We start from the raw sequence: 10,584 nt of genomic DNA on the forward strand, positions 1-10,584 counted from the left end.
TGGAGGGTGGGTGGAGGTAGAGGGGATGAGCCTGGACAAGGGCAACCCGTCCTCTGCCTTTCTGTTTTATGTTTAATTAGAAAAGCGATTCATACTCATTGTGAAATTTGGAAACTACAAAAAGGTGCAAAGGAGAAAATGAAAGTCATCTGTCATCTCACTGCCCAGAGATTACTGTCATTGCTATTTTGTCGTATTTCTCTCCAGTCCTGTTCTTCTGTATGGATCATACATATGCATATAAGTATATATTTTAATTGTCATAATACTCTAGAGCTGGCTTCCCCTCCCCCCACCTTACATTGTATGGTGACTATTTTCTCACCATGTTAAAATTTTCTTTAAAGTTATTTAATGGCTTTATAATATTGTCTTAATAATTTATTTATCCATTCTCCTATTTTTTTTTTTCATTCTCCTAGTTTGACTCTCTTTTTTTACCAAGGGGATTTGGCAGTTTTTAAAATTCCACTTAGCGGCACCTGGCTGGCACAGTCGGTTGAGTGTCCGACTCTTGGTTTCTGCTCAGGTCATGATCTCAGGGTCGTGAGATCAAGCCCTGCATCGGGCTCTGCGCTGGGCGTGGAACCTGCTTAAGATTCTCTCTCTCCCTCTGCCCCTCCCTGCCTGCGCTTGCACGCTCTCTCAGCTCTCTCGTGCTTTCTCTCTCTCTCTTTCTCTCTCTCTCTCAGAAAAACCCCCGAATATTTAAAATTCCACTTAAAAATATAAATCCAGGTTTTTGGCTGCTGAGATGGAGCAGTTCCGGGGGATCCTCTCTGTCATTCACACTGAGAGGGGCCCCTCATTTGAACAGCTCAGGTGACAGCAAAAGTCTGGCATTTGGAAACACAAACACAAAAACAAAACCAAGCAGGGGGGCTTAGGAAAGGAGCTTCCCTCTGTGCCCGCAGCTCATGCAGTGCCCCCATTGGAGAGCCATCCAGCATTACCAGCATGGCTGTAAATGTGCCCATCCTTGTGGGTGGCAGCCTGGCGTGTGAGCTGGTAAAGAAGACTGACAGTCCCTGGTTCACATTTTGCTGTGCCATGAGCTGGTGTGATCTTGGGTGATCCTTCCACTGCCCCGTTTCTCCGCTTTCCTAGGCTATGAAATGGACCTGATGCTGGAGCGGCTGGGACCGAATGCCATAACGCTGCCTCTGAGCCAGGATTGCTGTCAGGGGGAGCAGAGGAACAAAGGTGTGGTAGGCCTGGGTGGCCTTGGCCAAGTGGCCTCCACTCGGTGAGAGTCATTGTGTCCCCAGCCCCGGGAGTTTGTGGCTACACCCTGAATGGGTGGCCCTTGTTGGCCTTCCAGTTGTCCAGAGTGGATGACTGCAGACCCCTCTGAACAGCTCTGGCCTACCCAGGGCCTTGATTTTGTTCCTAGGGAAGGCACTAGTTGGGTTTCCCTGCCCTTTCTGGATCCCTGCTCAGCAGCCCAGAACCAGGCCCAAGGAGGACTCTGGAGAACCCCTAGAGAAATTTCCCGTTGTGTTCAGGGCTCAAGGATCATGCAGGCAGGGTTTCTGGAGGTTTGGGGCTGGATACGACCAGAATTTATGCTTCGGGAGGGGAGGAGCCTTGTGCTTCTCATTTATGTGCTGCCCTCAGTTCCCAGCACTGGCCGTGGCCCACAGTAGGCCCTCAGTAAATATTAGTACACCCAGGCAAGTGGTGGCCTCTTCCTGCCTCAGTTTCCCTTTCTGTTCTGCTAGGCCATGAGCTCTGTGAGAGCACAGATGGGCCTGGTTTACCTGAGTCCTCAGTGCCCAGCAAAGACACTGGCATGCGGAGAGGGTCCATGAATGCATAAGCAGAGAACAAGTGGATTGATGAATAAGTTATGTCCAGAGAGTCAGGGCTCAGGAGGTGGGCCCTCCCTTCTGCCCACCTCCCCTCCATAGTGGGTCCTTTCCCTCCCTCTGAAGGGTACTGGATGATCCCTTCCTCTGTCCTTCCTTGGTTGAAGTTGGCCACCAGGAACCTCTGAGACATCCTGGCTGTGTGACTTTGGACAAGTCACTCTACCTCTCTGAACCCCATTGCGTCTTCTGTAAAGTGAGGCAGATATGATGTATTGAAAGGGCTTTGTGAGGCTTGGTGCCAGATTGCATAGCCTAGCTGGTGCCTGGCAGGTGGTGGGGACCCGAAGAAGCAGCCGCTCACATTGCCAGTGGCCCGGCCCTCTGTCCGTGATGAGCTTTCCGCCATGAGCTGGCTGACCACCTGACTATTGGAGGGGCCTGGGATAATCTTGGGCTGGGGCTACCTGAGGAGGCCATGGAAGGTTACAGATCCCCTGAGGCCCCGGCAGCTGTCCCTTGGCTCTGTCATTCAGTGTCCTTTTCCCTGCTAGGAAGGCACACACTCTAGCTGGGGGGGCTCTGCTGGGAGGCAGGCCCGCCGCTCTGGAGAGCTGCTCTCTGGAGAGCTGCACACTCCCAAGGTTGTAGTGCAGTAACTAGTAACTTTACCAGGAGCCAGTCCACGGAGGGGGGAACATGCCCATGGCCTCTCGCAGCTGGGAGGGGCCACCTGGTGGAACTGCTGAGTGTCTCTGGCTCCACTCCTGGCCCTGCCACATAGTCGCTGTGGGACATGGACAGGTGACTTCCCTGTCTCAGCCTCAGCGTCCTTATCCGCAAAATGAGGGCAGCCACCCTCCTGGATTCCTGGGAGAAGCCCCTGAGGCTGTGCATGCGAAGTCCAGCTTCAGCTGCAGTGCGTGCCCCAGGCACCTGGGCTTCCCAGCACCTGGACGCAGTCACCTAGGCTCCCTGGACCTCAGTGTGCCCATCTGTACTCTGAAGATGATCACACCCATGGCTTCAGGTCATCGGGATGGTTCCATAAACCAACCACGTAACCCACCTAGCAAGTGGTGCTCATTAGCTCATTATCATGGGGTTTTGTGCTGTAGTAGCAAAGCTAGCCAGGATGAGACCCTGCCCCTTGCCCAGGGCTTCTCCCTCTGGCCTGCCCTGGGAGGCTTGTGTGGACGGGAGCACAGTGACCTGCATCAGGTTTGCCAGGCCAGAACCACATTCCCAGTGTCTGGAGCACGGGGTGCGACCACTGAGTCTCGGAAGCTGCCGTGGAGGCTGGGCCTTGGGGATTTGGCTAAAGCCTGGGGGGCTGAGCAGACGATGAATCTTGGACTTGTCCTGAACGTGGCCCTGTGCCATCTCCCCGTGCCTCAGGGTCCACCATCCTGCCCAAACAATGTCAGAGCTCCAAGGGGATGCCCCAAAACAGACACATAACTTGTTTTTTTTCTGGCTGTAAAAGCATTTCTTGTTCACTGCAGAAAAAAAAGCAAAAATTCAGAAATATATAAATTAAGAACACCCCAAATCCCAAACTTCCAGGGTTTTTGTGCATATACACATATAGATATCAATTGTTTTCACAAGAATGGAATCTTATGATACTTGCTTTAAAAATTGAAATGAGTAAACTTGATTTTTAACTTTTTTGTTAACAAAATATGACACAGAAAGACCATATAAAATAATTGTTCATTTGGATCCACTGCCCAGTGAAGAACTCTGCCAGCCACCCTAGCCTGCGGTGGGCCCCCTCCCCCAAACTCCCCACAAAAAGTTACCGTGTTCCTGACTTTTTTCTTTTTAAAATAATCTCTACTCCCAACATGGGGCTTGAGCTCATGACCCTGAGATCAAGAGTCACATGCTCTACCGACTGAGCCAGCCAGGTGCCCCCCCCCCTTTTTTTCTTTTTTTAAAGTAAGCTCTATGCCCAACATGAGGCTTGGACTCAGGACCCAGAGATCAAGAATCATAGTCCACCAACTGAGCCAGTCAGGCGCCCCACTGTTGCGGTGACTTTTAAGGTCTTCACTTTCTTGCTAGTTATCACCCAGTGTGAATCCCTAGATACTATAATTTTGTCTTAAAAAATCTGTCTTTTAAGTCCCTTTTAATCTATAGATTTATTTTTTTAACTTTTTTTTTTTAACTTGGCAGTGTATCATAGGCCTTGTCCATGTTAGTAAATGTGACTCTCATTTTTAATCTTTTTTTAATGACTCCGTGGTTCCATCCCAGGGTTGAACATAACTGACTGGTTCCCCTACTGATGGGCACTTAGGTTATTCTCACACTTTTGCTATTATAAACAATACTGTGATGGAAATCTTTATACATATGTTTTTATGCACTTGAGTAATTCCTAGAAGAAATTTCTAGAAGTAGAGTCATGGATCCAAAGAACAGTATTTTTTAAATTAATTAATTAATTTCTTTTTTTTTTTAAGATTTTATTTATTTATTTGACAGAGACAGATAACGAGAGCAGGAACACAAGCAGGGGGAGTGGGAGAGGGAGAAGCAGGCTTCCCGCTGAGCAGCGAGACCGATGTGGGGCTCGATCCCAGGACCCTTTATTCTTTTTTTTTTTTTTTTTTTTTTTTTTTATAAAGATTTTATTTATTTATTTATTTGAGAGAGAGAGAATGAGAGAGAGAGAGAGTGCACACATGAGAGGGGGGAGGGTCAGAGGGAGAAGCAGACCCCCCGCCGAGCAGGGAGCCCGATGCGGCACTCGATCCCGGGACTCCAGGACCACGACCCGAGCCGAAGGCAGTCGCTTAACCAACTGAGCCACCCAGGCGTCCCCCCAGGACCCTTTATTCTTAAAAATTTTATTTATTTGAGAGAGAAAGAGCATGGGGGGGGGTGTAGGGGGGAGGGGCAGAGGGAGAGGAGAAGCAGACTTCCTGCTCAGCAGGAAGCCCGACAACAGGGGCAGGGGGCTTAATCCCAGGACCCTGAGATTAGGGCCTGAGCCAAAGGCAGACCCTTTTATTTATTTATTTATTTTAAGATTTTATTTATTTATTTGACAGAGAGAGACAGTGAGAGAGGGAACACAAGCAAGGGGGAGTGGGAGAGGGAGAAGCAGGCTTCCTGCTGAGCATGGGAGCCCGATGAGGGGCTCGATGCCGGGCTCAATCCCAGGACCCTGGGATCATGACCTGAGCCAAAGGCAGACGCTCAATGACTGAGCCACCCAGGCGCCTCATTTTTTTTTAAACAGCTTTATTGAGATATGACTCACTTGCCATACAATTCACCCATTTAAAGCATACAATGCATTAGTTTTTAGTATAGTCAGAGTTGTGCGATCATCACCACAATCAATTTTAGGACATTTTCAGCATCCCATAAAGAACCCCACACCCATCTCTCCCCAGTGGCCTCCTCCCAGCTCTAGGCAACCATTGCTATAAAAGAGTCTGTTTTCTGTCTGTATAGGTTTGCCCATTATGGACTTTTCATATAAATGAAATCATACAATGTGTGGTCTCTTCTGACTGACTTCTCTCACTTAGCATATGTTTTCAGGGTTTATCCATGTCACAGATTGTATCAGTATTTAATTCCGTTTTTATTTGAGAGAAAGAGAAAGCATGAGCAGGGGGTGGAGGGAGAGGGAGAAGTAGACTCCCTGCTGAGCAAGGAGCCAGAGGATTTGGGACTCCATCCCAGGACCCCGGGATCACGACCTGAGCCTAAGGCAGACACTTAACTGACTGAGCCACCCAGGCGCCCCAGTATTTAATTCCTTTTTGTTGCTGAATAATATTTCTGTGTGTAGATAGACCACATTTTATTTATCCATTCATCAGTTGATGGGCATTTAGGTTGTTTCTACTTTCTTGGCTATTATGAATAATGCATCTGTGAACATTCATGTAAATTTTGGGGTAAACATATGTTTTAATTTCTCTTGGATCTATGCCTCCCAGGTATGGAACTGCTGGGTCACATGGTAATTCTATTTAATCTTTTGAGGAACTCCCAGACTGTTTTTCAAGGTGGCTGCTCTATTTACATTCCTACCAGTAGTGTGGGAGGGTTCTGACTTCTCCACATCCTTGCCAACACTGTCTTTTTTGATGATAGCAAACCTAGTGTGTGCAAAGTAGCATCTCATGGTTTTGATTTACATTTCCCTGATGGCTAGTGATTTGGGGCATCTTTTCATGAGCTTATGGACCATATGTATATCTCCTTTGGGTCAATGTTTATTCAGATCATTTGCCCATTTTTAAATTTGGTTGTCTTTTATCATTGAGTTGTAAGAGTTCTTTATATATTCTGGTTACAGTTCCTTATCAGATATATGGTTTGCAAATATTTTCTCCCATTACTTTCTTTCTTTCTTTTTTTTTTTTTTAGGTCTTATTTTAAGTACCCTGTACACCCAAAATGGGGCTCAAACTCACAACCCCGAGATCAAGAGTCACACGGTCCACCTACTGAGCCCGCCAGGCACCCTGTCTTTTCACTTTCTTAACAATGTCCTTTGTAACACAGAATTTTGTTATTTTGATGATGTCCAATTTGCCTGGTTGGTTTTTTTTTTTTTTTTTTTTTGGTCTTTTCTATGCTTTTGTGTCTTATTATTGACTGATCCAAGTCATGAAAATTTAGGCCTATGCTTTCTTCTAAGGGTCTTATAGTTTTAATGCTTATATTTGGGTCTACGATCCGTTTTGAGTTAATTTTTTGTGTGGGGTGTGAGGAAGGTGCCCAGCCTCCCTTTTTTTGCACGTCGGTATCTAATTGCCTCAACACCATGTGTTGAAAAGCCTGTCCTTTCCCCACTGAACTGTCTGGGCACTCTTGTTGAAGATCAATTGACTGTAAGTGTGAGGGCTTATTTTTGGACTCGGATTCCATTCCATTAATCTATATGCCTATCCCTATGCCAGTCCCACACTGTTTTACTACTGTAACTTTGTAGAAAGCTTTCTCTGGGCCCTCCAACAATGTTCTTCTTTTTTGAATATTGTTTTGGCTGTTTGGGGTCACTTGAGTTTCCATAAGAATTTTAAGATCAGCTTGTCAGTTTCTGCAAAGAAGCAAGTTGGAATTTTGATGGGGATGGTGTTGAATCTGAAGACCAATTTAGGGAGTCTTGCTATCTTAATAATATTGGGTCTTCAGAGATGTTTTTCCATGTATTTAGGTCTTCTTTAATTTCTTCAACAATATGTTGTCATTTTTAGGGTATAAATTTTATGCTTCTTTTATTCAATTATTTGTAAGTGTTTTATCCTTTTTGATTGCAGGGTAAACAAAATTAGTTGCTTAATTACATTTTTGAAGTGTTCATTGCAAAGTACACAGAGAAACAATTGACTTTTGTATATTCATCTTGTATCCTGCATCCTCGCTGAACTCATTTATTAGTTCTAACTTTTTGTGTGTGGATTCTTTAGGATTTTCTATTTACAAGATCATGCCATCTGAAAATAGAGATAGTTGTACTTCTTTCTTTGCAATCTGGATGCTTTTTTTTTTTTCCTTGTCTGAGTGCCCTGGCTGGAACTTCCAGTACAATGTTGAATAGAAGTGGCAAGAGTGGACATAATTATCTTGTTCCTGATCTCAGGGGGAAAGCACCCAGTCTTTCACCATTAGTATGATACCCAATACTCGCTGTAGGAAGGTTCATTTTAGGATTTCCTAAAAGGCTGGCTGGTTCTAGCCTCACTATTAGCAGTGTATGAGAGGGACCCCAGTCCCCATGGCCCTTGGCAGTAGCTCCAGGCTTTAGAAGTGAGGAACCCAAGGCCAGAGAGGAGAAGTGCTATGTACCCCATCACATAGCTGCTCAGCTGCCTACCATCCAGTTGTCTATGGTCACTGGGGAGTGAGCCTCCTGGACACTCAGTCTTCCCTCCCCTGGTGGGGGTGCTTTGAGACTCACCAAGAGCAGCCACTGGTGCAGAAGGAGGTCTGGGTTCTGTTCTGGGCTTGGCTACTGACTTGGGCAGGTTACTTGCATGACCTTGGGTATGTAACTCCCTTCTCCATCCCCCATAGTCCCAGGCCTTGGTTTTCCTATCTGTGCAGTGGGAGAGGCGGTCCACTCTGATGTTTCCAAGTCTGACCACCCACCCTTAAACCCGGGGCAGCGTCTGCCACTGCCCCATGTGGCCACCAGAGGGCGCCCCAGACCAGCATTTGGCCCAGCTAGCGCGCAGGGGGCCCTGGGGAGGCTGAGGCCAGGTGTGTTTTTAAGAAGCTGCTAGCTTTGCTTGCACAGGCTTCCTTGTGGCTAGACCTGCCCGGGCCCTTTGCCCCGTTCCTCTGGTTGAGTCCTGATCTCTGAGGAGGGGAGATGGAGACATCAACCCCAAGACCAGTGACCTTGCACTCATTCTTGCCTGCTTTGGGTTGGCTGTCTAAGGTCCAGGTGTCCAGCATCAGGGCCAAAGGCCTTGACTTTCTCAGCCTGGAAAGGTTTCTACTGTCTCTGGGCCCCTTATGGGCACTGCATCCTTCCCCTGCTGCATTGCATGGCAGTGACTGGTGAGTGACTGGCCACCTGGACGGGACCCATTACAGCCCCTTTAGGACGTGGATGGATTCTTGCTGTGGGTCCTGGACAGTGTAGTGTCTGAAACCACACCATCTGGGGCTGCCAGATACCTCAAGTGACAGACCCCAAACCTCAGAAGCAGGCACCGTAGGCACTTCCCAGAGCAGAGTATCTGACCCCCTCTGTGAAGGCTTCTCCTGGGAGCACCAGAAGGGCCCTGTCAGCCTTTCCAGGCTCCCCCAATGCTGATTTTACCCTCCCAATAGAAGCACAACCTTAGCTTTCAAATCGAGCTCCAAGTCAAAGCAGCAACTCTCAGCCCCTCTCATGGAGGGCACTGGAGCACCAGCTTGGATGCCTGCCACCTTTGCCTTGCATTCCTATTATTGGTGTGTTTTCCTTCCTTCCAGACCGGGTCCTCTTGAAGGCAGAGTGAGTGTCCAGTTCCCCTCGGTCCCTCTGGCTGGTTCAGGACTTGGCATCCAGTAGAAGCTCAACAGATGTTACCATGGGAACCGTGAGCCCATCTTCTCCCACTCAAGGGACCAGGGCCATATCTGCCCCTTTCTGAGCTTTATGACTTCGGGCAGGTCACTTAGCTTTCTGAGCATCCATTTTGTTTGCTTCTTGACTCTTCTACTTCCCTCAAAAAGGCTATGGGGGTCAGAGAGGATACGAGAGCCCTGCTGGGAAGGGGGACATGCTCTCCCTGCGTCCGACAGAATTATCCCGAGGGGGTTGCACCTGTGGCGTCGGTAAGGAGGTCACCTGGAAGAGAGGTGGGCACTGGGCCACACCTACCCGAGTCCCCCGAGTTTTCACATAATAACAGCTGATATTTTCGGGGCCTGTTCTGTGGACCAGACATTGCACTAAGTGCCTCACCTGGATTATCTCTCTTGGTCCCCTCAGCGACCATCCTCAGCTTTGCAGATGAGGAACCCAAAGCGCAGAGCCCAAGGCCACACAGTTGGCAAGTGGTGGGGCTGGGACTGGGAGCTCTTAGCCACGGAGCCACGCCCTGCCCTGAGCAGATGCGGGGCAGGGACAGGCAGTCGGCGACCTCGTTGTCACTATATAGGAACCTCTGAGGACCAGACATCCTTGCTTCCTGTCTTCTCTTTTCTAGATTTGTGTGCTGAGACCAGAAAGGAACACTGTCTCTCCATCTCTGTCTTTCTCTCTCACACACACTGGGGCACGTGGGGCCTCGTTCACACCAGCCAACCTCCCATCTTGATGGAGCTCATTTCCTCAACTCGGGGTTCTTGGGAGTAGGGTGGAAGGAAGTATACCTCAGAGGTTCGAAATGATGCCCACCCACCAGCCCAGACCTTGGGCACCAGCAGGCTCCTCCTCCCCAACGCGCAGGCCCTTATCAGGAAAGCAATTTGGGTTGGTGAGGAGGGGGAAGTCCGAGGCCCCAGGCTCCGGCAAGGTGGGTAGGAGAGATAGGGAAGTGGGGAGGGGGCCGTGGGGCCCGGCTGGGAGGGCCCGCGGATGGAAGAAATACCCAGAGCCAGTGCTGTCCTTGCCGGCCTGGCCTCTTGACATGGTTCCAGAGCTGTTCCTGCCTTCCCTCCTTGCCGGGCAAGCCGCCCGCACCTTTAATTAGCAAGCAGCAACCTTGCCCCGATTCAGCACAGTCGCTGTTTAATTAGCCGCGCACAAGGCGCCCCTACCCCCAGCTCTGGGTGGAGCAGCCTGCCTTTCTCACGGAGGCTGCCACCACTTCAGGGTGTCCCCTGTCACACGCCCCCCCCCACTTATTCTGCTCCCCAGAAGGGGGGATGGGGCGGGCACGCCTGGCTGAAACCTCAAGGAGATTCTGGGCACTGCCGCTTGTATTCAAAGCATCCAGCAAACATTATTAGGGCTTGGAGTCTGCGCCTGGCTGGCGCTGGGCGGAACCCAGGCTGCATGGGGGCGGCGGCCTCGGTCCTGCCCACCGGCTCCAAAACGGCTTTTCCCTTTGGGAGGTGCCCAACACCTCTCCAGCTGGTCCCAGGGTGTTGGGAAAAGCCTAATAATCCTCCCTGTTGCTCCGTTCTCCCCGCCCCCATCCAGACAGGGACGACCATTTCTTCCTTTCCCTCCCTGTCCCAGAGCGCAGCTAGCCCCCACCCCAGAAGGCGACCTCCTCGAAGATGGAGAGGACCCTCCTCCACCCCCGCCTCCCCAGGGGTCAGATCATGGAGGCCCAGGCTAAGGCTATGGGCCAAG

The 10,584-nt window shown here is 49.5% G+C and overlaps 1 protein-coding gene across 1 annotated transcript; it reads left to right on the forward strand.

The window, feature by feature from the left end:
- The first annotated feature begins 957 nt into the window (after positions 1 to 957).
- On the forward strand, positions 958 to 10,022 carry LOC110579669 (uncharacterized protein C20orf203). Its single transcript, XM_021689324.1, is given in 6 exon segments — positions 958 to 1,000; positions 1,108 to 1,246; positions 9,689 to 9,746; positions 9,748 to 9,792; positions 9,794 to 9,904; positions 9,906 to 10,022. Coding segments are annotated over 6 exon segments (513 nt in total).
- Positions 10,023 to 10,584: the final 562 nt, after the last annotated feature.

This window comes from Neomonachus schauinslandi, chromosome 10 (assembly GCF_002201575.2).
Source record: "Neomonachus schauinslandi chromosome 10, ASM220157v2, whole genome shotgun sequence".
NCBI classification, from domain to species: Eukaryota; Metazoa; Chordata; class Mammalia; order Carnivora; family Phocidae; genus Neomonachus; species Neomonachus schauinslandi.